This window comes from Nycticebus coucang, chromosome 20 (assembly GCF_027406575.1).
Source record: "Nycticebus coucang isolate mNycCou1 chromosome 20, mNycCou1.pri, whole genome shotgun sequence".
Taxonomy (NCBI): Eukaryota; Metazoa; Chordata; class Mammalia; order Primates; family Lorisidae; genus Nycticebus; species Nycticebus coucang.
Window position 1 is genome coordinate 59,344,025 of NC_069799.1, and position 26,071 is coordinate 59,370,095.

The following is a 26,071-nucleotide window of genomic DNA, read 5'->3' on the forward strand; positions in this document are numbered from 1 at the left end:
TGCCACCGCACTCTACCCAGGGCTATAAAGTGAGACTCTGTCTCAAAAAGGTGGGGAGGGGCTTTGGGCGCTTATAAAACAAATGAATTGCAGAGGTGATAGAGTGGTTATATACATGGTTTTTTGTTTGTTTGTTTGTTTTTTTGAGCCAGAGTCTTAACTTGTCACCCGTGGTAGAGTGCTGTGGCGTCATAGCTCACAGCAACCTTAAATTCTTAGGCTCAAGTGATTCTCTTGCCTCTGCCTCCCAACTAGGTGAGACTACAGGTGTCCACCACAACACCCAGCTATTTTTAGAGATGAGGTCTTGCTCCAACTCAGGCTGGTCTTGAACCTGGGAGTTCAGGCAATCCACCCACCTCGGCCTCCCAGAGTGCTAGGATTGCAGGCATGAGCCACCTCGCCCGGCAATATATACATGCTTATTGGAAATGAGGACACCACTGATCTGGCTATGTCCTTTTCTTTTTTGTCATTTTAATACTTGACTAAGATGTAAAAATGAAAGCATTTTCTATGTAAAATATTTTACAGATTTTCTGTTGGGAAAACAGAACAATAGCTAAAGGTGTACGCAAAGTAACTCTAGGTAAAATAACCCAAGTTCTGTTTGTTATTCTCATCATTAAAGAAAGTCTGTATGGTGCCAGTCACATGATACAGTAATGCAGTCAAATAATACAAAGAAAACGCTACAGTAAAAAAGAAAAGTTTTATTCATCACTGAAATTTAAAAATTATACCATATTGAGATTAAGTCTTGGTGACTCCATTTGTGTGCGTATTTTCTCTCTCAAGCTGGGTACAGCTCAGTCTAGTTCAGTAACCCGTCTTGATAGGAAACACATGGGCTGGTTGTGCTATCCAGGGCTCTTCCCACTGAGCCCTGCGCTGACTGTTGTCTGGAATGGCTGTCCCTGTTCGTGTTCGGGTGCTGATGACTTCCATCCCCACAGGCATTGGAATGGATACTTGCGTCATTCCTCTGAGGCACGGTGGTCTTTCCTTGGTGCAAACCACAGATTACATTTATCCTATCGTAGACGACCCCTACATGATGGTAAGTTTGACCTGATGTGTTTCTGTAACTGAAGCTGCTTATTTGTTTGGGTTTTGGTTATGGCTGAGATTTTTTTGTCTATGTCTGTGGGTTGGGTTTTGGTTTTGTTTCTGTAACATCTAGATTACACTACTCTCCTCCCTCCCTCCCACATCAGGCTGTCTGACCCCTTCCTGCTCACACAGGGCTCACACAGGGCGTCAGGCAAAAAGCAGTTATGGTGGAAGCAGGGAAGTCGTTCTGCCGCTGCTGCAGCTGAGCCTCCGTGTGCACATGAGAACACCCGTTGCTGAGTGTCCGTGGGCTAACATCTCTGTCATCTCTCTCCTTCTTTCCTGGTGCTTTTTTTTCTGACGCTCCTGTGTTTTAGGATGGAGATGTTCCTATACTATGTAATAGGACTGATCCTAAATGTTCTTTCTAGAAATACAGGGCTCAGCATCTCGTCACAGTTAGACTTCTTTAACATTTATCCTGATACCCAGTTGTTTCCTTCTGTCTGGCCACACACGTACCCACCCACTGTGGTGTTACAGGCCACTGTGAACATACACATCTGGGCCAGGGGTAAAGCCCAGCTGCTGGCCGCACGCTGGAGGTGTGTTTCTCAGGTGTTCTCTGCCAGCCAAGAGGAGCCAGTGAACAGACTGAGAATATCCCATTTTCTTTTTTTCTTTTTTTTTTTTTTTTTTTTTTTTTGGTTTTTGGCCAGGGCTGGGTTTGAACCCACCACCTCCAGCATATGGGACCGGCACCCTACCCCTTGAGCCACAGGCACCGCCCAAGAATATCCCATTTTCTATAAAATGCCAGATGTCTTTCCTGGGAAGCAAGGACAGTGGGACAGAGCTGCACCCACAGGGACTTCACCATGAGGTGGCCAAATAGATGTTCACGTTTCAGGTGCCAGTGACAAGTAAACAGGTTATTAGAAACCTGTATTCCCTCTTCATCCCCATCTGTTCTCTCCTGTAGGGCAATACTATTGAGACTGGAAAGGTAAGCCACACCCTTGTCCCTCTTGACCAGGTGGAGAGATGGCTAGAACCAGATTCATCCTTTCTGCAGCATCTCTCAAAGTGAGAGTGCCCAGCGCAGAAGGGGTGTCAATCACTGCTGCCATGCTAAGCAGTGTCTGGCGTCTCCAAGTTGCAGACCATCCGTTGGCCTTAGAGATTAGCTTGGTGATACTGAAAATGTGTCTACAGCAAATCATAGAGTTGCATCACTGATCTGTTAGGAATTTGTAAGAGAGCAATGGGACAGCTGTTGGGTATGATAATATTTATCCTTATGTCAGAAGAAAAAATTGTCATTTTCTCTTGCTGTCTGTAAAAAATAAGGCAACTTAGATTTTTAAAAATCTTCAGTGACCGTAATAAAAACTTCATTACCATATTTCTATTGAATTATATTTTCAAGTTCCTAATAAAATGGTATCGCTTATTGGGAAGAGCGTCTCTTTTTCTTTAGAAATCAGTATGACTTCAGCTCTGGATGTTTTTTATTTTTTTGCTTCTCAAACAAGATGATTTTCCTGTTTATCTTCTACAACCTCAAAAAGAAGCTATAAGCATTTCTCAACCCAAGTGCACAAAACCATTTCCTTCTCTATAACCACTAAAATCAACATCTTTTAGAATCTGTTTAGGATAAGTGGCTGTTTCTAAGTTTGCTTCAGGACAGTTGTTTGTGGAATTTTCACTACATACCTCCCCTAGACCTCTGATTCTAGCCTCCTGTCATTACTCCCCCTCACAGCCTCCCCGGTCTAGGTAAGCTGCAGGCTTCTGGTAATATTTAGAATGGGAAAGAACTCTCTATTTTACATAAGAAGGAAGAGGTGGTAACAGGAACATCTGAGAAAAAGTGAGTGGCTTAGTGGCAGGTACCTGTGACCTGTCCGTAGCTGCTCCTCTTGGAAAGTCCCCAAGTTCTCCTTGGAGGTCACTCCGTGGCTTCACACTTTGTCTCTGCAGATGGAAACTCCCTGCTCATCCTCTCTCACATTTTCCCCTCTCTTCCCAGGGCAGAATAGCATGTGCCAACGTCCTCAGCGACCTCTATGCAATGGGGGTCACAGAATGTGACAATATGCTGATGCTCCTTGGAGTCAGTAACAAAATGACCGACAGGGTGAGTAGGAGGCATCCAGCTGCTCCCTGGTCCTCGATGTTGTGGTTGAGTTGTTGGACTAGGTTAGACAACGTCTCCCATCTGGAAATGAGGCGCCTGGGCCATATGGCTTCTCGGGTTCCTTCCGGCTCTCCACTTTTTGGCAGTTACCAATAAATTAAAATGAGAGTCTGGCCTGTTCATCTTTTCATTTCTGCCACCTGCTCCCTTTCTCTCTCCGGGTAGACGGAAACCAAGACATTTTTGTCTGTTTGTTTAATAAAGTTTCAGCCATAGTAATATTGTGGCTTGGTGCCAGGCCTGTGGCTCAGCCACAGCCCTAGGAATCCAGGACACGTGGCTCTTAGGCCCCGGCCCCCTGTTTGTTGGGGGCTGGGGCCATCCTGTGCTCGTGCCTTGGTGTCACTTTGCCTGGCAGCGTTTGTGTTCTTGCTGCCTGTACCTGTTCTTTGAACCAGAGATGAATTCCCATTTAGGTTATTCTTGATAGGTACTTGTTTTTGTTCAAAAAGACCCCAACAGTTTGCCCTGCCTTACAGAAATGCGAGTTTTCAGTAGGCCCTTTTCTGCCCTAGAATGTGTGCTGTGGTCATCGCTTGTGCACAGTGGCCTCAGCGAGGGCTTTGCGGGTGTGCGTTGTTCATAGCCCTCAGCCGATCTTCGCACTCCTTGGTAAGACGGAAGCCTCCTCGAGGGCAGGGGTTCATGTATGTAGTAAGCAAGTCTTGGGATTCATATGGAACGTTAGAGAGCTGACTTCTAGTGGCCATCAAACTTGGGGCCGTTCCTGCAGACTGAGTCACATGCGGTGTTGTCTGGGCTCGGTTCACATTGTTACCTAGAACATCTTCCAGCATTTGATAAAATGATCACAGTGTGAGATACTCCCTAGCTTTTGTTACCCCCTGCCCTGTCTGTAAACTTTCAGGGCTCCCTTTAGGACTTTACCATCCTTTTATAACTGCAAGTGTAGAACCCTTTTGCTGGGTTCTGAGAGGAACTATTTGACTTTTCATCTGTGTCCTTTTAAACCCTAGGAAAGGGATAAAGTGATGCCCCTGATTATACAGGGTTTTAAAGATGCAGCAGAGGAAGCAGGAACATCTGTAACAGGCGGCCAAACAGTGCTAAACCCCTGGATTGTCTTGGGAGGAGTCGCAACTACTGTCTGCCAGCCAAATGAGTTTATCATGTAAGCTGATTTTTGTTCTTTCATTCTCTTTCTTGCTTTCTTTTTTTTTGGCCGGGACTGGGTTTGAACCCGCCACCTCCGGCATATGGGACCGGCGCCCTACCCCTTGAGCCACAGGCGCCGCCCTCTTGCTTTCTTTTTAAAAATAGGTGAATTGAGGCTGGGCACAGCGTCTCATGCCTATAATCCCAGCACTTTGGGAGTCTTGCGGCAGGAAGGTGTCTTGAGGCCAGGAGTTGGAGGCAACAGTGAGCTATGATCGCACGGCTGCCCTCCAGCCTGGGCAATATAGTGAGACCCTGTCTTTACAAATAAAGTTAGTAAGGGATGATAGCACATGCTCGTAGTCTCAGCTACTAGGGAACCTGAGGCGGGAGGATCCCTTAAGCCCAGGAGTTCTAGGCACTAGTGAGCTATGATCACATGACTGCACTCTAGCCTGGGAAACAGAGCAAGATTCTATTTCTTAAAAATAAATAAATACTACTTGGGAGGCTGAGGCAAGGGGATCGCTTGAGCCCAAGGGTTTAAGGTTGCTGTGAACTATGGCACCATGGCACTGTACCCAAGGTGACAGAGTGACTCTGCCTCAAAAATAAATCAGTAAGTAAACAGACAAATAGGTGAATTGAGATATAATTTTTGTATCATATAATTCACCCACTTAAAAGTGTATGATTTAGGGCGGCGCCCGTGGCTCAGTCGGTAGGGCGCCGGCCCCATATACCGAGGGTGGCGGGTTCAAACCCGGCCCCGGCCAAACTGCAACCAAAAAATAGCCGGGCATTGTGGCGGGCGCCTGTAGTCCCAGCTGCTCGGGAGGCTGAGGCAAGAAAATCGCTTAAGCCCAGGAGTTGGAGGTTGCTGTGAGCTGTGTGAGGCCACGGCACTCTACCGAGGGCCATAAAGTGAGACTCTGTCTCTACAAAAAAAAAAAAAAAAAGTGTATGATTTAGTTGTTTTTGGTATATTCACAGAGTTGTGCAATTGTCACCAGAATTGATTTTAGAACATTTTTATTGCCCCAACAAGAAAACCTCCACTTAGCACTGCCCCTCCCCCAACCCCATCCCTGATCAGAATGTAATAATAGCATAACTTTTTTTTTTTTTTTTTTTTTCTGAGACAGAGCCTTACTTTGTTGCCTTGGGTAGAGTGCTATGGCGTCACAGCTCATACCAACCTCAAACTCTTGGATTTAAGCGATTCTCTTGCCTCAGCCTACCAAGTAGCTGGGACTACAGGCACCCGCCACAACGCTGGGCTATTTTTTGGTTATAGTGTCATTGTTGTTTGGCAGGCCTGGGTAGATTCAATGGACCCCACCAGCTCCGGTGTATGTGGCTGGCACCCTAGCAGCTGAGCTACAGGCAAGGAACAAGTAGCATAACATTTTTAAGGCTCATTTACTTTGTTGTGTGTCAGTACTTCACGCCTCTTCTTAAAGCGTTGTAGATTTTTGTTTGTTAGTTTTGGAGACAAGAGTCTCAAGCTGTCACCCTGAGTAGAGTGCCATGGTGTCACAGCTCACAGCAACTTCAAACTCTTGGGCTAAAGCGATTCTCTTGCCTCAGCCTCCCTAGTAGCTGGGACTACAGGCACCCACCACAGTGCCTGGCTGTTTTTTTGTTGTGGTTGTCATTGTTGCTTAGCTGGCCCGGGCTGGGTTCGAACCCGCCAGCCTCAGTGTATGTGGCCGTTGCCCTACCCACTGAGCTATGGGCAACTGCCCATTGGATTTTTTGTTAAAGTTTAATTCGTATAAAAACATTTGAAATAACATATAATTCAGCATTTAAAAATATATAGTTTGTTGGTTTTTAGTATTTTTTTTTTTGGTGGGGGCTGGGTTTGAACCTGCCTACTCCTTTGAGCCACAGGCACCGCCTTGGTTTTTAGTATTCACAGAGTTGTGTGACCGTTACCACTGTCCAATTCCAGAACATTTCCATCACCCCAAAAAGAAACCCCAGGTCCATTAGCAGTCACTCTCATTTCCCTCCTCCCCCATCCCCTGACAAATAGTAATGCACTTTTCGTCTCTGGGGATTTGCCTTTTCTAGACACTTTATATAAAATGGAATCATGTAATATGTGACACTTGGGTATAAGGCTTCATTACCTTACAGAACGTTTTTTCAGTGTTCATCCATGTTGAACCTTAAAAAATAAATCAGGACTTCATTCCCTTTTGTGATAATTTATGGTGGGGGTACACCACATGTTTATCTGTTCCATCAGGTAATGGGCTTTGGGGTTGTTTCTGCCTATTATGTTGCTCTGAACATTCAGGTGTAAGTTTTTCTTTTTTCTTTTTTTTTTGCCCTGGGTAGAGGGCTGTGGCATCAAAGCTCACAGCAACCTCAAACTCTTTGGCCCAGGCGATTCTCCTGGCTCAGCCTCCCAAGTAGATAGTACTATAGGCGCCTGCCACAATGTCACCATTTTTTGGTTGCAGTTGTCATTGTTGTTTGGCAGGCCCAGGCTGGATTCAGACCTACCGGCTCTGGTATATGTGGCTGGCGCCCTAGCTGCTGACTCACAAATTTGAGTGTCATCCTTGCGCAGGGGCCATGTTAATCTTTTCTGTATTGTTCCAGTTTTAGTATATGTGCTGCTGAAGCAAACACCAGGTGTAAGTTTTTCATGGGGACTTAAGTTCTAGTTCTCTTGGGTCTATACCTAAGAATGGACTGGGTCATATGTTAGGTTTCCAAAGTGGCTTTGCTATTTTACATTCTCAGCATCAGGGTGTAAGGATTCCAGTTGCTCCACCTCCCCTCCAATTGCTTATATTTTGTCTGTCCATGTGATTCTTGACATCCTGCTAGGTGTGAAATGTTATTCCGTGTGGTTTTCATCTGCATTTGCCTGATGACCAGCACTGCTGAGAGTCTTTTTACATACTTAACGCCCATTTGTGTGTCTTCTTTGGAGAATTTTCTCTCCTTTTTTATTTATTATATATTTTTTGAGACAGAGTCTCATTTGTTGCCCTCAGTAGAGTACGGTAATGTTATAGCTCACAGCAACCTCAAACTCTTGGGCTCAAGCAATCATCTTGCCTCAAGCTCCTAAGTAGCTGGGACTACAGGCACCTTCCACAATGTTAAACTAGTTTCTTTTTAGAGACTGTTTTGTTTTTGTTTTGTTTTTTTCGAGGTCTCTGTCTTGCTCAGGAAACAGGCTGGTCTCCCAACTCCTGAGCTCAGGCAATCCACCTGTTTCAGCCTCAGAGGGTTAGGATTGAGGATTGAGCCACCACGCCCAGCCAGAATTTTCTCTCATAACTGAAGTGGTCACTTTCCACAGTTGATGTTTTGTTAAGAAAAGCTACCTGTCCTGTTTTCTGAAGGAAGTAGAAACTTGAATTATTTTATTTTTTGAATAGGCACTAATAAGGTACTGTGTTCACATGGTTCAGAATTCAGAAGGTATGAAAATGGTCTGTGATGCAAAGGCCTTACTTGTGCCTGGGCCATCTCCCCCCCCCATTCCCCAACCCCCTGCCCCAGAGGCATCTCATTACTAGTCTCTATATCTCTAGCCACTTTTCTATTGACATTTACAATATTTTTAATTATTTTGACATTACGAATAACACTCCAGTGAATTACTACTTAGATCATTTTTTGCAAGTGTGAAGCTATCGGTGAGAAATTTTTTTTTTTTAAGACATTCTCATTATGTCACCCTCAGTAGAGTGCTGTGGCATCACAGCTCACAGCAACTTCAAACTCCTGGGGTTAAGTGATTCTCTTGCCTCAGCCTCCCAAGTAGCTGGGACTACAGGTGCCTGCCACAACACCCAGCTATTTTTTTGTTGTTGTCATCATTGTTGTTTAGTGGACTGGGCTGGGTTTGAACCCGCCAGCCCCCAGTGTATGTGGCCGGCGTCCTAACCACTGAGCTACAGGCACCGAGCCATATTTTCACTTTTTAATTGATGGGAGCTCCTTTCAGGGTTGGTATCTGACAGCTTTCCTGGTAAGGGTGTTGCACTTTCCTTACATCATGGTTTTATTTTCCCAGGGCATGTTTTATGTCAGTAGTTTTCAAACTTTTCACTTAAATGGGGGCAAAAGCCCTAAAAATTCTATCTATATCACCCATTCCAGTTTTCTGGTAGAAAAAAAAATGGTAATAAAAAACTTGGGGGGGGGGAATGACTAAACTAGTTTTAAGAACTTTTTGTTAATCTGAGCAAGTGCAAGACCCTGTCTCTACTAAAACAGAAAAAATTACCTGAGTGTTGTGGCAGGTGCCTGTAGTCCCAGTTACCTGGGAGGCTGAGGTATGATGAGCACTTAAGTCTAAGAGTTTGTGGTTGCTGTGAGCTATGATACCACAGCACTCTGTCTCAAAAAAAAAAGAATTTTTGCCAATGCATGTATGTTTACTTTGTAAAAGATAATGAGCCTGTGCACATAATTGTATTTTGTCTGATATTACTCACAAACTTAAAAATAACTGAATAGTTTTATTACACTGAATTGGCATGAATTCATAGGTTACACACAACCAGAGAAGTGCAAGACACCAGCTTCCCAGGATAGCTGAGTCTGGAGTGAAAGGCATTCACGTGCTCAGGTCTAGTTTTTGGAAAACGAATTTCTTGTGTCACAAGAGTATTTTTCAAAGCTGAGGGTGGGTACAAATAGTCCAGGTCGTCCAGGTTGAGCTGGGGAGCAAGGTGCTGGTGTGAAATCTGCCCCGGCCTTTGACTTTGGCGCGTAGTGGAGGAGTCTCAAGTCAGCCCGAGCTGCCACGTGGTAGCTCCTGGGGCTGGGAAGGGCAGAACTGGCAGATCTGTGTTCCGGCAGTGAGGACACAAATGCGACAGATGTTTTCTTTCTTTAGGGATCAGTCATCTTTTTAGGGTTGCCTTTGTAGTATTGCACTCTGTCACACTTTAGAGGGAGCTGAGTGCCAGGTAGGAAATGCATGCATGTTAGTCTGAGTTTGACAACCTGAATTCAGAATTACCAAGACATCAGACCCACGGGTTCCAGCCACATCCTATAGCCCTTCAAATCACACCTGAGTCTATCAGATAAACGATTATAAACACAGCAGTCATTGTCACAGAGGTCTGATTGCCTCAGTCCCTTTGGAACTTGGTGGGTCTACGTTGAAACTTACACACAAGCTCAGAGATGCCGGGTTGGGGGGTGGGGAATGCCGCTGATGGGACCTCTGAGGGCTAAGTGTTCGGCTTCTTTGTACACTTTTTAAAATCTTGTCAGTAATCGACTTATATGTGTAATGTTTTATTCCACAGTAGTCCTAGTATCAAGTTGCAAGGCACCATCACATGCGGTAGTTGGCCTAAATTTAAGTACAAAGACAAAATAGGAGCAGGAAAATTGTGTTTGAAACATTTAATAGTGATGAGTTTTCCTCCTTGGTTACTTGGACTAGAGCTGCCCGTTTTCTTTCCTTCAGGCCAGATAATGCAGTGCCCGGGGATGTGCTGGTGCTGACGAAACCCCTGGGGACACAGGTCGCCGTGGCCGTGCACCAGTGGCTGGATATTGTGAGTAAACCACTGTGTGCGATGGGCGGGAGCGTGAACAAGTTTTCAGGTAAATTAAGTGAAATTTTCAGGTACTGAACGCTTGATTAGAACAGGTAAGCCCCAGCTTGGGGGCTCAAAGACTTCTGTAAAGAATTCGGGAGGCTTTGTGTGTTTCTTTGTTGCCAGATAGCTTTCTTTCACCTCTTAAACATAATGAAAAAGTAAGGTGGAGGAGAATTTGTGGAAAGTGTAATGGTTTGAATATAAAGCTAGGGTTTTTGACACTTTAAATTGTTTTAGTGGGCAGCGCCTGTGGCTCAGTGGGTAAGGCGCTGGCCCATATACCGAGGGTGGCAGGTTCAAACCCGGCCCAGGCCAAACTGCAACAAAAAAATAGCCAGGCGTTGTGGTGGGTGCCTGTATGTAGTCCCAGCTACTTGGGAGGCTTGAGGCAAGAGAACCGCCTAAGCCCAGGATTTAGAGGTTGCTATGAGCAGTGTGACACCACCGCACTCTACCGAGGGTGATAAAGTAAGACTCTGTTTCTATTAAAAAAAAATTTTTTTTTTTGTTTTAGTCGTGGGGTTTTTGGTGGTTTTTGCTTGGTAGTTTTGTCTTTTTAAACTGATTAGTGACTCAGAACATTTTCATGATTAATTCTCTTATGGAGAATGAATCTAGAATATGAGGGTATTTCTCCTGAGCCATTTTTGCATTATACTGAGCTATAATCATACTTTACTTAAGATTGACTTAATTGTCATTGCCACAAGAACTCACAAATTAATAAGATTGTGGTATATTCACACACAGCATGGTGCATTTCATTTCTGTAACTGTGATCTCGAATTACTAGTCCTGAGAAACAGTTAAAAAGGAATAATCAATAATTTTAAGTAAATCGGGCACAGTGGCTCATGCCTGTAATCCTGGCACTCTGGGAGGCCAAGGCTGGTGGCTTGCTTAAGCTCAGGACTTGGAGACCACACTGAGCAAGAGCAAGACCCCACCTCTGAAAATGGCTGGGTGCTGTGGCAGGTGCCTGTAGTCCCAGCTACTGGGAGGGCTAGGGCAAGAGGCAAGAGGATTGCTTGAGCTCAAGAGTTTGAGGTTGGGCAGCATCTGTGGCTCAGTGAGTAGGGCACCAGCCCCATACACTGAGGCTGACGGGTTCAAACCCATCCTGGCCAAACTGCAACAAAAAAAAAAAAATAGCCAGGGGTTAATAGCCGGGCGTTGTGGTGGGCGCCTGTAATCCCAGCTGCTTGGGAGGCTGAGGCAGGAGAATCGCGGAAGCCCAAGAGCTAGAGGTTGCTGTGAGTCCTGTGTACATCATGGCACTCTACTGAAGGCGGTAAGGTGAGACTCTGTCTCTACAAAAAAAAAAAAAAAAAATAGCCAGGGGTTGTGGCAGGTGTCTGTAGTCCCAGCTACTTAGGAGGCTGAGGCAAGATAATCGCCTAATCCCAAGAGCTGGAGGTTGTTGTGAGCTATGATACCACAACACTCTACCGAGGGTGACAAAGTACGGCTCTGTCTCTTAAAAAAAAAAAAAAGAGGGTGGTGCCTGTGGTTCAAAGGAATAGGGCGTGGGCCCCATATGCCGGAGGTGGCGGGTTCAAACCCAGCCCCGGCCAAAAACTGCAAAAAAAAAAAGTTTGAGGTTGTTGTGAGCTACGACACCTTGGTACTCTACCGAGGATGACAGAGTGAGAATCTGTCTCAAAACAAAGAAGAGAAACATCCAAAGGGTGTACAGCTTAGTCATTTATTAGGAGAATACTATGTCCCCCTGGGTAGAGTGCCATCGTGTCATAGCTCACAGCAACCTCAAACTCTTGGACTTAAGTGATTCTTTTGCCTCAGCCTCCCAAGTAGGTGGGACTACAGGTGCCCACCACACCACCCAGCTATTTTTTGGCTGGAGTTGTCATTGTTTAGCTGGCCTGGGCCAGGTGCCGGGCCAAGAATACTATTTTTTAAAAGGGAGGGGAGGCCAGGTGCAGTGGCTCACACTTGTAATCCTAGCACTCTGGAAGGCTGAAGTGGGTAGATTGCTTGATCTCATGAGTTCGAGACCAGCCTGAGCAAGAGCAAGATCCCATCTCTACTAAAAATAGAAAAACTAGCCAGGTGTTGTGATAAGTGGCAGCTGTGATTCCAGCTACTCGGGAGGCTGAGGCAGGAGGATCACGTGAGCCCAAGAGTTTGAGATTGCTGTGAGCTGTGATGAGCACTCTACCTGGATGACAAAAGACTGTCTCAAATAAAAATAAATAAAAGGAAGGGGAGTGAGTGCAAAATTCAGAATAATTGTTACCGCTCAGGAAGTGATGAGGACAACAGGGGGAGGGTGGACAGAAGTTCAGGCCACTTCTAATGACTGCACTGGGTGGTAGATGATTGGATTTCCTTAATATTATTGAAAAGTAAACAGCAAATGCATGGGTTTGGGTGGTTAATGGACTGTGAGGCTAGTGTGCCAGGAACCCAGGACCACAATGCTCAATATTCTTTAAAAATCTTCCTCATTTAAAAAATGAGGAAGAAAGAGAATGACGGGGTCTTTTGGTACCCAAGGCTGTCCTCAGAGTGTTTGCAATTAAAGTTGTTTTCATTTCCACTGATTCAGTCAAGATAGTTTGACTCCAAAATTCAGTTAAGGTTAGTGAAGGTATAATTATAGTACGAAAAGTGAAAGCTGGCAGCTTAACAAAGGAGATACGGAGGAGAGGCAGAGGATGCTCAGAGCGGCTGTGAGGACAGGCTGCAGTGAGCATCCTGCTGGCATTTACACGCCCAGCAACCATGAGGCTTGATTACAGAAGTGGAATGAGAACTGAAGACACCGTACTGACAGTTCTAATGGACACTTAAAATACTAATCATAAAGTACCAAGAGTCAGAAGACTTAATTTCTCTTGAAAATTAGATAAATAAAACTCCCCAGAAAATGACTAGGAAAATTTTCTTGCTCTTTTTATCAGTGGCTAAAAGTAAAGATTAACGGCATTTTTCTCTTTTTTCCCCCTCCTGTATTCCTATTATTAGCCAGAAAAATGGAATAAAATTAAACTAGTGGTCACCCAAGAAGATGTCGAGTTGGCATACCAAGAAGCGATGATGAACATGGCGAGACTCAACAGGACAGGTAAGACGTGGAGGGGGCAGACTTCTCAGCAGCGCCAAGCAGTGAATGTTCCAGGCTTTGGGGGTCACATGTGGTCTCCATTGCATATTGATCCCCCACAACTCTTGAAGCATGTAAGAAGCCATTCTTAGGGCGGCGCCTGTGGCTCAGTGAGTAGGGCGCCGGCCCCATATGCCGAGGGTGGCGGGTTCAAACCCAGCCCCAGCCAAACTGCAATAAAAAAATAGCCGGGTGTTGTGGCGCACGCCTGTAGTCCCAGGTGCTGGGGAGGCTGAGGCAAGAGAATCGTGTAAGCCCAAGAGTATAGGTTGCTGTGAGCCGTGTGACGCCACGGCACTCTACCCGAGGGCGGTACAGTGAGACTCTGTCTCTACAAAAAAAAAAAAAAAAAAAGGAAGCCATTCTTAGCTGGGACACAGCCGCATGCCAGATTGGGCCAGTGACTTGAGACCATCTTCTGCTGGCACCTGTTTGGCTTTGTTCCATAGTTGGTGGTCCCCAACTTAACGATGGTGCACCTTGTGATTTTTGACTTTACTGCAATGAAGAAGCTTTACACATCAGTAGGAGCTGTGCTTTGAGCATCTATACAGCCATCCTGTCTGTAATTGTCTGTGGAGTATTAAGGGAATTCCATGAGATGTGTAACATTTTATTATAAAATAGGCTTTGTGTTCAGTGATTTTTGCCCAACCATAGGCTAATGTCTCAAAAAGAAACTGAAGGCAATTCACCTAATTCCTTTCTGTTGAGAGTAACCTGGATTTTTTTTTTTTTTTTTTTTTTACTGTAGAATTATCTTTTTGTTTTGGGTAAAAACCCACAGTCATTTTGAGGAGCTGTAATTAAGATTTAACAGCATTATAATTCTAACAAATAACTTAAATATCCTTGTGAGATAAATATAGTAATATTTTATGGGTATTTTGGAACCCGACAGTATTAAGACTACAAATCACACTAGCCTACATCTATCACCAATGACTCAGACTGCTTCTTTCTAATGAATTGACCATTACATTTCCAAAGTTCTGAAATGGCCAACAGACCACAGAAAGATAATTCTTTAGGCTCCTGCTTGAAACCAACAGCTTCAGCAAACTGCTGGCCTTGATTCAGGGCCAAGAGAGTAACCTGGATTTTAAGTCAGCCATTCTTAAAAAGTCCCGTTTGATTTCAGGACGATCTTTATAGGCTTATCTTCCATTGAGATTATAATTCCTCTGCACAGCTTTTTTTACTGAAAAATTACTATTAACTGAATCTTCTGACAGTTTCCAGGTGGTTCAAGTTGAAGTAAAAATCAGAATTTTACTCTGATTTGTATTGATGTTACAACATTAACATTCCCACTATTTCTGTGTGTCCTCTCCCTGACACATAAGGAATTTGCAGTCATGTAGGTGAGATATTGGGGTTGAGGAAAGGTGGTTTTTCCCTAGAGTCACCCCTGTGCCTTCTCTCAGCTGCAGGACTCATGCACACGTTCAATGCCCATGCAGCCACCGACATCACCGGCTTTGGGATTCTGGGCCACGCACAGAACCTGGCCAAGCAGCAGAGGAATGAGGTGTCCTTTGTGATCCACAACCTTCCCGTGCTGGCCAAGATGGCTGCGGTGAGCAAGGCCTGTGGGAACATGTTTGGCCTCATGCACGGGACCTGCCCAGAGACATCAGGTATAAGAACACTGGGCCCAGTCTGAAGAATAAACTAAGGAGGCTGCCAGAAAGTTCATGAGGAAGAAGCAGCCTAGCCCATGAGTAGGACCCCACTTTGTAGGAGGGCATTCCTGGAGGCCTGGGCTCCTCAGCACCTCAGCACGGGTTCCCCATGCCGCCTCCTGGGGTGGGCTGCAGTCCCTGTTGTCCTGGGTGTCATTGAGCGGTGTTTAAGTTGAGTGACCTGTACTCTCCTCTCTGATGTAGAAATACGGCAATGGGGGGAGAGGGAGAAGAGAGAGAAAATAAGGTCTTTATTCAGTTTTCGCTGGAAGCTTATCGTGTGAAATAAGCTGTAATACCTACAGATTACGTTGAACAGGCAGTTATTTTAAGAATAAAATAATATTTCAGGAACCCTTTATGGTTTTTAGTTTAAATTAAAGGAGACATTATTGTGGTGGGAATAAAAAAAAAAAAGAAAAGGGGCTGCTCCTGTGGCTCAAAGGAGTAGGGCGCCGGCCCCATATGCCGGAGGTGGCGGGTTCAAACCCAGCCCCTGCCAAAAACTGCAAAAAAAAAAAAAAAAAAAAAGAATAAAATAATATATTATGTCTTCAAAGTCCCATTTTTATCTTTGCCCTCTTTTTCTCTTCTCTTTACCTTAACTCTTCTGTTTCATCTTTTAAAGCGCCCTACCTTTTCTTCCTGGTTTTTAATTTCTCTCTTATTTCCATTTCCTTACCTCCAGAATTCTAGAGTGTTTTTTTTTGGGGGGGGGGGCAGAATCTCACTTTGTCACCCTCAGTAAAGTGCTATGGCTTCATAGTTCACAGCAACCTCAAAACTCTTGGGCTCAAGCGATTCTCTTGCCTCAGCCTCCCAAGTAGCTGGGACTATAGGTACCTGCCACAATGCCCAGGTATTTTTAGAGATGAGGTCTCACTCTGGCTTATGCTAGTCTCGAACCTGTGAGCTCAGGCAATCCACCTGCCTCGGCCTCCCAGAGTGCTAACTAGGATTACATGAGCTACCACGTCTAGCCCCCAGAATTCTAGTTTTTACCTTTGCAAAGTAATGGAATCACCTGGGAATTTTAAAAAGTCACAGGCCTAGACACAGCCCCGGGAAAACCTGGTATGATCTGGCTGTGGTGGGCCTGGGCCTCAGTCACAGTAAAAGCTGCTGGGGAGATTCCACTGTGGGACCAGAGGCCTGACCACACTGCTGGGACTACAAAGCCCTGCCCTTATTAGCCCTGTATCCTGGTGTGGGGTTTCAGAACCCTACTAAGCCATTCATAGACTCTAGAGAGAGAAGACCCTTTAAATTCCTGGTTTTCAAAGGTCTGTTTTCTTTTTTTTTTTTTGTAGAGACAGTCTCACTGTACCGCCCTTGGTAGAGTGCCGTGGCGTCACACGGCTCACAGCAACCTCTAACTCTTGGGCTTACGCGATTCTCTTGCCTCAGCTTCCCAAGCAGCTGGGACTACAGGCGCCCGCCACAACGCCCGGCTATTTTTTTTTGTTGCAGTTTGGCCGGGGCTGGGTTTGAACCCACGACCCTCAGCATATGGGGCCGGTGCCCTACTCACTGAACCACAGGTGCCGCCCCAAAGGTCTTGTTTTCTGGAAGTGAGAAGACAGAGATTGTTTTCCCTGCTGGTGGACTGTCTAGAGCAGTGTCTGCCATCTAGTGGGAACTGAGTGAATGTTGAATTAGTGAATATTACCATTCGTTTCCTTCATAAATAGGACAGTCTCATTTTATTGCCCTCAGTAGAGTACTGTGATGTCACAGCTCACAGCAACCTCCAGCTCTTGGGCTTCCGCGATTCTCCTGCCTCAGCCTCCTGAGTAGCTGGGACTACAGGCGCCCACCACAATGCCCGGCTATTTTCGTTGTTGTTGTTGCAGTTTGGCTGGGGCCAGGTTTGAACCCGCCACTCTACCCACTGAACCACAGACACAGCCCAAGTTTTTACTTTTTTGTAGAATACATATAAATATTTTTCTGCTTATGTTATTACTACTTAGAAATAAAATTTTTCAGCCTAGCTTCTACAAATAGCAACAAAGGTTTATTTAATTAATTGATTATTTTGAGTCAGAGTCTTGCTTTGTCACCAAAGCTGGAATATAGTAGTATGATCTTAGCTCCCTGCAGCCTTGGACTCCTGGGCTTAAGTGATACCCCTGCCTCAGCCTCCCAAGTAGCTGAGACTACAGGTCAGAGAGAGACTGTGCCTAGCTAATTTTTTAATTTTCTTTTTAAGAGGTAGGTCTCACTATGTTGTCCAGGTTGGTCTTGAACTCCTGGCCTCAAGCAGTCCTCCTACCTCTGCCTCCTAAAGTGCCGGGATTATGGGGATGAGCCACCGTGCCTGGCAATAAAAGTTTATTTTAATGTATTTTATACTTCTCTTCTGTTTTGAAGATAGTCAACAGAGTTAGGAATAGATTCCAGATACTCTGAGGCAAACGCTCTTTCATGAGTCTTAGAATTAAAACAAAAGACGGTAATATGAAGGAAGCCATGTGGAGTCAAATTGAAAAGCAAAAGTTCTTATGGCTCTGTGCCGTAGCACAGTGATTAGGGCATCAGCCACATACACCAAGGTTGACGGGTTTGAATCCAACCTGGGCCAACTAAAACAATAATGACAACTGCAATAAAAAATAACCAGGTAGGGCGGCGCCTGTGGCTCAAGGAGTAGGGTGCCGGTCCCATATGCCGGAGGTGGCGGGTTCAAACCTAGCCCCGGCCAAAAAAAAAAAAAATAACCAGGTGTTGTGGTGGGTGCCTGTGGTCCCAGCTACTTGAGGGGCTGATGAAGACAATCGCGTAAGCTCAAGAGTTTGAGGTTGCTGTGAGCTGTGACACCATGGCACTCTACCAGGGGCAACATAATGAGACTCTGTCTAAAAAAAAAAAGTTCTCCTTGTTTGTCAGCATTTCCTTCGGTGTAGCATGGAGGAAAGTGCCGCCCGGTGCAGTACCCAGGCCCCACACCCTACTCCTAAGTGGTTCACAGAGAGGTCATTTCTCATTGTAAACTTTGTTGGTTTGTGAGTACGTGTGTGTTATATTAGGAATTTACCCAAATATTGCCTGATTTCTTGGTGATTCTACAAAACAAAGCAGGCTTCTTAGTTGAACAAAAACAACTCACCAATAGAGAGCCACGAGTTGGTGATGGGACATGGATCTGTGCAGAACAGAGGCAGAGAAGCAGCTCTCATTTCACAACTAATGACGTTTCTTTTTTTTTCCCCCTTTGCCAGGAGGCCTTCTGATCTGTTTACCACGAGAGCAAGCAGCTCGGTTTTGTGCAGAGATAAAGTCCCCTAAATACGGTGAAGGTCACCAAGCATGGATTATTGGGATTGTAGAGAAGGGCAACCGCACAGCCAGGATCATAGACAAACCCCGGATCATCGAAGTCGCACCACAAGTGGCCACTCAAAATGTGAATCCCACACCTGGGGCCACCTCTTAATCTAGACAGAAATAGCTGTTTGGTTTTGTTTTTAAATAGATCTATTTCCTTTATCATCACTTCAATTAAAGACTATAAACAACAAAAATCTCATTGTGTCTCCACATCTGGTGACCTTAGGTCGATTTGTGAGTGGATACAATTAATAAAATAAAATCCATTGCCTTTTTTCCTGTTACATTAACTGAAGATGCACCTAATCTTGAGGCAGCTTCTGAGTTGAGAATTATATTGTTATCCAATACTGTTGATTCATTTTGAATCTTTAGACACTTATCTCTTGCCGCATAGGCTCTTTTCAAAGGTGCTTTCACATAGCACAGACATTACCAATAGTAGTGTCAAATAGCGGTCATGTCTTTTCATTTTATGTGTATTTATCATATGAGTCTCATCTTTTTTAAGTGTCTTGAATGGTATTCTGGAAAGACAGCATTGGTAAGTGGCATGGGACGGTCTCCCAGGAGTAGGAGGGCTGCATGATTCCTTGGAGTCTTTGATTTGTAAAGCCTAGTCTTGTCATTCAAGGGCAGCGTCTCGGACCCAGGACATCCTCTAGTAGTGCATTCAGTCCCACGAGGCAAGTGCTTCACGCTGCATGGAAAGCACTTGGAAGACTAAAAAGAAATCTTACTTTTTTTTTTTTGTAGTCTTCCTGATATTTACAGTAATACCATTAACTGTTTTCTTTGATAGCAAAAAAAGGATACTTTTTGCCATGTAATTAGATGTTCTATAGTGCAGCAAGGAATTGCCTTCCGAAAGGGGGCTCATGTATAATACTCATTTACAATTCAATATCTCATTAACTACACAAATAATTTTTAAATATAATCAATAATAAAGACTGTTCTGTGGATGGTAGTGTTAAATACATTTTATATTTTGTATAGTGATTTCAGGCCTTTTGTTCTCTCAAAATCAGTGGCTATTGAGCCTAATTCTTAGCATTATTTTGTCTTTTGCGCCAGCTACTTTTTCCGTGCACGCTTTTTGTGATCTGTGTTAAAAATCTGCATTGCCAACATTGCAGCTTGAACTTGTTATTCTAATAAATATTTAATTTTTTTAATTGCTCTTGTATAATCAGATGCCCCTTTTTAGTATTTTAGAAGCACTGGGAGGATTTTGCCTAAAGTACAACTTACTGGGGGAAAACTAGATTTTAGTTTTATAAAACTTTCAAGTCTTTCATGGGACTTATATTTTCTTGAATTAAATTTTGTAGTTCTAGAATAAATAGGCGATCTAAAAAGGTGTAACCTGTGTTACTTAAAACCAGAGGCTTTCTTATATTTTAACCTATTAAACAGCTGGGGGTGGGATTCCTGTCATTAAGCAAAAGGGCACTAAATCCTCAAGTGTCTGTCTTCGTAAGAGAAAAACCACCACGTCTTTCAAGTTTCTGAATGCTTCCTGCTTACAGGCACCAAAGCCGTACGTGTAAACCGATCCACTTCTTGCCAAAGGAAACCACCACTGGGAAGATGACGCTCCCTGGAAGAGGCTTTAGCATGGATTCGCCCTCCTCTCTCAGGACCCAACAGGCAGCCTTTATGCATGTGCAGCTGGACCTCGGGCCATCAGTGTGGAGTGCAGTACAGGAGAGGCTGCTGTGGAACTGAAATTAACTGGACATTTGATAGGAATTTAAACAGATGTTGGTTCTCAAAAGCTACAAACCAGTGGTCTGCAAAATAAAATGTGTTGGAAACCTCTGAGTAAGATAAACGTACTGTTGAGCTTTTTCTTTTTCCTTCCCCAAACAGTGATGACTGAATCTGAAGGGCTTTCAATGTGGATGCTAGCATTTTCCTTAGTGTCTGGCCTGGTGAAAAGAAGTGAGCTAAGTGGTGTATGCACTTTAAGGAAATCATCTTTATGAAGATGCATAATTATCAGGAAAAAACCGGGTACTTAAAGATGCATGTAATTCATGTGATATAGGGAGGAAGAATGTCTTTATGGTGATGTCTTTCAGAGAGTGGTCTAGATCCACCTGCCTTAGAATGACCTGGGGGCGTTTGTCCAAAGGTATGCTCCTGTACCTATTCTCCAGGCCTACTGAATGAGAAGTGAGTGGTTTGGGATAATCCACTGTTGTTGGAGAACCTGATCTCAAAATGAATGTTGCAGAGGAAAGGGAGGGAAAGAAAGTAGACTGGCTTTTGTAATATTTTGTTGAGATTTTTCTTTTAAATCTTGACCATTCTGTTTATTTCCTGTCTCTGAGTTGTGGTCCACCAAGTAAGGGAAAAAAAGACCTGTATCTTTATTTTTCTTTTTGAGACAGTCTCACTCTGTCACCCTGAGTATCGTGGCATCATAGCTCACAGCAGCCTCAAACTCTGGGCTCAAGCAATCCCCTTGCCTCAGCCACCAGAGTGGCTGGGACTACAGGTGCCTGTCACTACACTTGGCTAATTACTCTATTTTAGTAGAAACAGGATCTCTTGCTCAGGCTGGTCTTGAACTCCTGAGCTGAAGAGATCCACCCACCTCAGCCTCCCAGCGTGTTAGGATCACAGGTGTAAACCACCACACCTGGCTAAAAGACCTCTATCTTGAAAGTTCCTTGAAGAATCAGTTTTTTTCACTGAGGGTAGCATTTGAGTTAGTTGCAAAATTGGTGTGAAGTATTTTAAAATTCAATATTAACAATAAATAGATAACTACTTGATTTCCTGGTAGCACTTTAAAACTTCACATGGAAGTATATCTTGGTATACCGAATTCATCTATGACATAGTCGCATCCAAAAATGCAGTCTGTTAGAATTCACAGAATTAGCAAATACAGCCTAATCCCTTTTAGGCATCAGGAATGTTTTGCAAAGGAATATCAAAGCTTAGCTGGTTACTTGCACAGAATTGGTTGTGTCTCAGTCCAAGAAAAATGGAAGTATTGTGTAAGCAGTATGTACTTTTTGGCTCAGTTTTAAAAAATAAGTACATTATCGTCTTCCAACTTTCATATGCCTTAATGAATAAATCTGAATGTTTTAAATTGTTCTGTTTGTAAATGTAGGAGTCAGCCGTTTTCAGTTTTAATTTTGCATTCCCTTTAAAAGAGTTATATCTGAGTTCTAAATCATTTTCATTCATTAGCGATCAGATAGCTACACTATATGGTGTTTTTAGAAGTAATAGAGTAAGCATACACTTGTATGCAGATACAAACCATGCAATCATGTTAAATGAGCCAGAGTTCATAATGAAAATCTTACTAGAAGTTGAGCATGGGAATATCAGCTTGCTTATGCTTAAATCTTTTTTTTTTTTTTTTTTTTTTTGAGACAAAATCTCACTCTGCCCTGGGTAGAGTGCTGTGCCCTCATCAGAGCTCACAGCAACCTCAAACCCTAGTAGTCAAGAGATGCTCTTTCCTCACCCTCCCAAGTAGCTGCGGTTACAGGCATACATCACAATACCTGGGTAGTTTTTTTTTTTTTTTTCTTCGCCATTTCTGGCCAGGGCTGAGTCTGAACCTGCCACCTCCAGCATATAGGGCCAGCACCCTACCTGGGTAGTTTTTTAGGAGAGACAGGGTCTTACTCTTGCTCAGGCTCACCTTGAACTGAGCTCAAGTAATCTACCTGCCTCCGTCTCCCAGAGTGTTAGGACTACATGTGTGAGCCACGTCGTCCTGCCATCTAAATGAATGAAGATGGGGAGTGGATGGATTAGACGGGCCTTCTTTAAGTAGAACAGGGTGCTGCCAGGTGTCTAGACATGTTTGAGAATCGCTGGAGTCCCAGCTTGCCTTTGGTGCCATACGCTTTGTTGCATGCAGGGTAAACAGGTGTTTGGAGCTGTTCTCTGCGGGACTTCCTGTGTCTCACTGTTCTTAACTGTGACCTACAATTCTGTGAACACAGCTGATGTTTTCAATGGCCTCTTCTTTCTTTTTTTTTGCAGTTTTGGGCCAGGGCCGGCTTTGAACCTGCCACTTCTGGTATATGAGGCCGGTGCCCTACTCCTTAAGCCACATGCACTGCCCTAAAAAAATTTTTTTCTCACTATTTTTCCCAGGCTAGACTCAAATTCCTGGACCCACAGGACCCACCCTTCTCAGCCACCCAAGTAGCTGGGATTACAAGCACGTGCTAGCACACCTGGCTTTTCACACAGTGGTTTTTAATTGTCCTAGGTTCTATTGACTATAATTATAGAGTTTTAGGCTTAGGAGACTTGCATGTAATAAAGCCCATCAAAGCTTCACAGGAAGAAATAGAAAATTCCTTATATTACTACTGTATTTCTATATAAGCGTTAGGAGGATTTATGTTGATCATTATCCATGATCTACTATATTTTGCCTAGTTCTTAAGCAGAGTTGTGTAAAATTTCTCTTGAGAACATAGCCCTATTTTGGTTCCTTTTGAAAAGTTGAGAAAATTATAGTGTTGAACCCTTCTATTTTTACTTATTTATTATTATTTTGAGACAGAATCTCACTTTGTCACCCGCAGTAGAGTGCCGTGGCATCATACCCCACGGCAACTTCAAACTCTTGGGCTCAAGTGATTCTCTTGCCTCAGCCTCCTGAGTAGCTGGGACTACAGGCACCTGCCACAATGCCCCACTTTCTTTGACTCTGGCTCAGGCTGGTCTCACACCCATGAGCTCAAGCAATCCGCCCACCTTGGCCTCCCAAGTGCTAGGATTATAGGCATGAGCCACCACACTCAGCCTGTTTTTACTTTTTAAATAAAAGCTAGATTTCATCTGTAGTGTACTATGAAGTAATAAAAGAAATCTGAACGACTTACCTATAAATAGTTCACCTGCACAATTTTGAAAACTACAAAATTAAGCAGCCATGGCCCACCTCATGCCAAGTCAAAGCAGTCTAGTAGACCTGCTTGCATTAAGTTTCACAGTGTCCCATATCTTTTTATTTTGCAAAATTTTAGAGAAGCGCAAAAAATTGTAGGATGTATTCTCCTAAGAATGTAATCTCTTGATATATTTTACCACATTTGCTTTTTCCATGTCTGACATGAAGGCGCACATAGACAGGCACACATCCTTCCTCTGGGTAGAGCCGCTGCCTGAGTTTCATGGTCAGGGAGATGGGGGTATCCGTGCTCAGGCAGTAAGATTGCCCTGCACGTGGCCATACTGTTTTCTTGGCAGTTTTTATAGTTTTAAGGGAAGAATAAAAGAATTTATATAGAGAGTATAAAATAACTGAGGTGTGTAACACTGGAAGTCCCCAGTGAAGACGGGGACTTTGTAAAAATGAGCATCTACTGTATACTTCTGTGCCACTTGCTTCTCATTACTTATAGTCTGGACATAACCTTATTGTTGTATTTAAGGACAGAACTGTCCTCATTCATTTAAACCCTAGAATGGTATTTTACTCCATCCACCGTGTGACTGTAGGATCCTTGGTCCCCGAGGTATAGGGACTGAAGATGTTTCCGTGCCTAGTTCTCTCAAGTTTTGTTGAATTACAGGAATGTTGAGAACCTGAAGAGATGTTGAGGACTTGTATTTCTATGCCCTGGCTGGTAAATTTCAGATTTTTTTTTTTTTTTTGTAGAGACAGAGTCTCACTGTACCGCCCTCGGTAGAGTGTCGTGGTGTCACACGGCTCACAGCAACCTCTAACTCTTGGGCTTACGTGATTCTCTTGTCTCAGCCTCCCGAGCAAATTTGAGATTTTTTAAAAGTAGCTATTTACGTAGCCCGCTGTGGCAGAATGGATCTGTTCAACACAACAAGTGTTCACTGAACCTTGTTATCTGCTGGACATTCTATTTTGCTGGGTATTAGGATGGCCACATGAATTACAAAAAATAAAAACCAAGGGGCGGCGCCTGTGGCTCAAAGGAGTAGGGCGCCGGCCCCATATACTGGAAATGGCGGGTTCAAACCCAACCCTGGCCAAAAACTGCAAAAAAAACATAAAAGCCCGAAAACTTGGGTAACAAAGCTATTGAACTTCCTCTAAATTCTTCTCATCTTCTTTAGCAATGAAGTTCTTTCAAGCCCTAAAATCAGGGCTGAGGCAGTAGAGGCATTCAGCCCAGGGGTGGGTGGGTTGCAGTAGAGAACCGACTTGCTTTCTATTGCTGATACAGCGAATTACGACAAACTCACTGGCTTAAAACCACACAAATTTATCATGTCGCAGTTCATTTCAGTTCTGCAGGCCTGAAGGCTGAACTGGGCCTCACTCCCTGGACCAAAATCGAGCTGTTGGCAGGGTCAGGTCCTTTCTGCAGGCTGTAGGGAGCGTCCATGCTTTTCCTTTCCCACCTTCTAGTCAACCAGAAATCTACTGAGTTCCCCTTCCGGTGCCTCCTTCCTCCACCCTCAAAGGACCTCTGACCCTGCTTCCTTCTGCATATCTTTAACCACAACCGGGAGCAGTTTTCCAGTTTTAAGGACTGGTGATTATTGGGCTCACTGCTTAATACAGGATAATCCCCCATGTCAAAGTCTTTTGCCTTAATCACATTTGCAAAATCCCTTTTGCCACGTAAGGTAACAGCCACAGATTCCAGGGATTAAGATATGGACATCTTTCAAGAGGACCAATATTCTGCCTAACACAAGGCCAGATACCCATGGGGAAGATTTTCACAGCCATGAAGCAGAGCTGTTGGCCCAAACTCTATTCATCCCAGGAGGAAAGGCCACGAAAAGTACATTTTCCAGCAAGATTTACAGGTCCCTTTCTGTGCTTTTGGGCAATTTAGAATTAAAACAGCACCTCTCTCTTCCCCAAGCAGTCTGATTCCAGCCTCCTCACCCCCTCTCTCGCACATGCTCCGGTGCTCAGAGCCACCTGTCCTGTGTTGCTAGGGTCTTGTCTCGCACTGCCTCCGCACACTGCCTTTTACCCAGGTAGACTGTGAGCCCTTTGCTGACATGGATCATTGCTGTTCTATTTTCCCTTATACTATGCAGACAGCAAAAATTGTGTAAAGCTTTGCTCGTGGATTTATTTTCATTTCATGATAGATAATGTACCCTGGTCATCTTTATTTCTCCATCCAAATAATCCCATAAGTGATAATTTTATCTTTCACCTCCTCCCAGATATATACATACATTTTTTTAGTTTCCACTTTATGTTGAAAGATTAGAACTTCCTTTGCCCCACACGCAGTAGTAATTCTTCAGACTTGTTTTCATTATGGCTGACATCACAAATGGGGTTGGAGACAATGAGCTCTCATGTTTCCGTGCAGAAAAGAGATTTATAGAAAGTCTGTCTTACAACCACAACATACAGCTTAATTGTATGTGTGCCCTTAGAAATATCTTTATCCTATTTTTCTTAAATCATTGTTAGAAGATCATGATTTTTATGGGACAGATGCTGAAATTGTATTCCTATCCAAAGGAATGGCATGAATGAATGAAAAGTGTGTGCGTTTCTCTATGATTCCTTTCTCCCTACCACAACATACCTTATTTCAGTGGCTCTCAACAGCATAGGAGTGGGGGTAGGAGTAGATTAAAGTCACCAGAGAGAATTTTTGCTGGGTTTAAGGCCTATCCAGATACTCAGCAATGAGTTCATCTGGACATCCTTAACTTAATCACACCTGCAAAGACCTTTTTCCCAAATAAGATCACAACCACCCTTTCCTGGGAGTTAGGATGTGGACGTATTTGGGGGAGAAACCTCATCTTTTGTGGGGAGAGATCAGGAATTCTATTTTGAGGTATCTGTTAGAAATTTAGTACCAGTGTGAGGTAGACAGTGGGATATAGACTCCGGAGTTTAACAGAGTCCAGACCAGAGATATAAATAAGAGGATCGTCAGTTTGAAGAAGGAACATGAAGTCATAAGAATGGACTGGAGGGCGGCACCTGTGGTTCAAACAGTAG

At 44.0% G+C, this 26,071-nt stretch overlaps 1 protein-coding gene and 2 non-coding genes across 9 annotated transcripts in view; 1 reads left to right on the forward strand and 2 right to left on the reverse strand.

The window, feature by feature from the left end:
• SEPHS1 (selenophosphate synthetase 1) overlaps positions 1-21,223 on the forward strand; it is a 28,520-nt gene extending 7,297 nt beyond the window's left edge. For 5 of the 7 annotated variants that reach the window (XM_053572643.1, XM_053572645.1, XM_053572644.1 and 2 more), the window contains 7 exons: positions 957-1,060; positions 3,089-3,196; positions 4,234-4,388; positions 9,834-9,924; positions 12,958-13,057; positions 14,524-14,736; positions 18,003-19,286. In XM_053572643.1, coding sequence (XP_053428618.1) covers positions 957-1,060; positions 3,089-3,196; positions 4,234-4,388; positions 9,834-9,924; positions 12,958-13,057; positions 14,524-14,736; positions 18,003-18,217 — 986 coding nt within the window. In that variant the 3' untranslated portion in view covers positions 18,218-19,286. Of the gene's footprint in view, positions 1-956; positions 1,061-3,088; positions 3,197-4,233; positions 4,389-9,833; positions 9,925-12,957; positions 13,058-14,523; positions 14,737-18,002; positions 19,287-19,643 lie in introns of those variants that run through there. The other 2 variants (XM_053572648.1, XM_053572649.1) reach the window with 2 other exon arrangements.
• LOC128573184 (U6 spliceosomal RNA) lies at positions 6,912-7,018 on the reverse strand. The gene has a single exon (XR_008376353.1). It is a non-coding gene; the product is annotated as a U6 spliceosomal RNA (small nuclear RNA).
• Positions 14,046-14,182, reverse strand: LOC128573221 (small nucleolar RNA SNORA2/SNORA34 family). Its single transcript, XR_008376378.1, has one exon. It is a non-coding gene; the product is annotated as a small nucleolar RNA SNORA2/SNORA34 family (small nucleolar RNA).
• Positions 21,224-26,071: the final 4,848 nt, after the last annotated feature.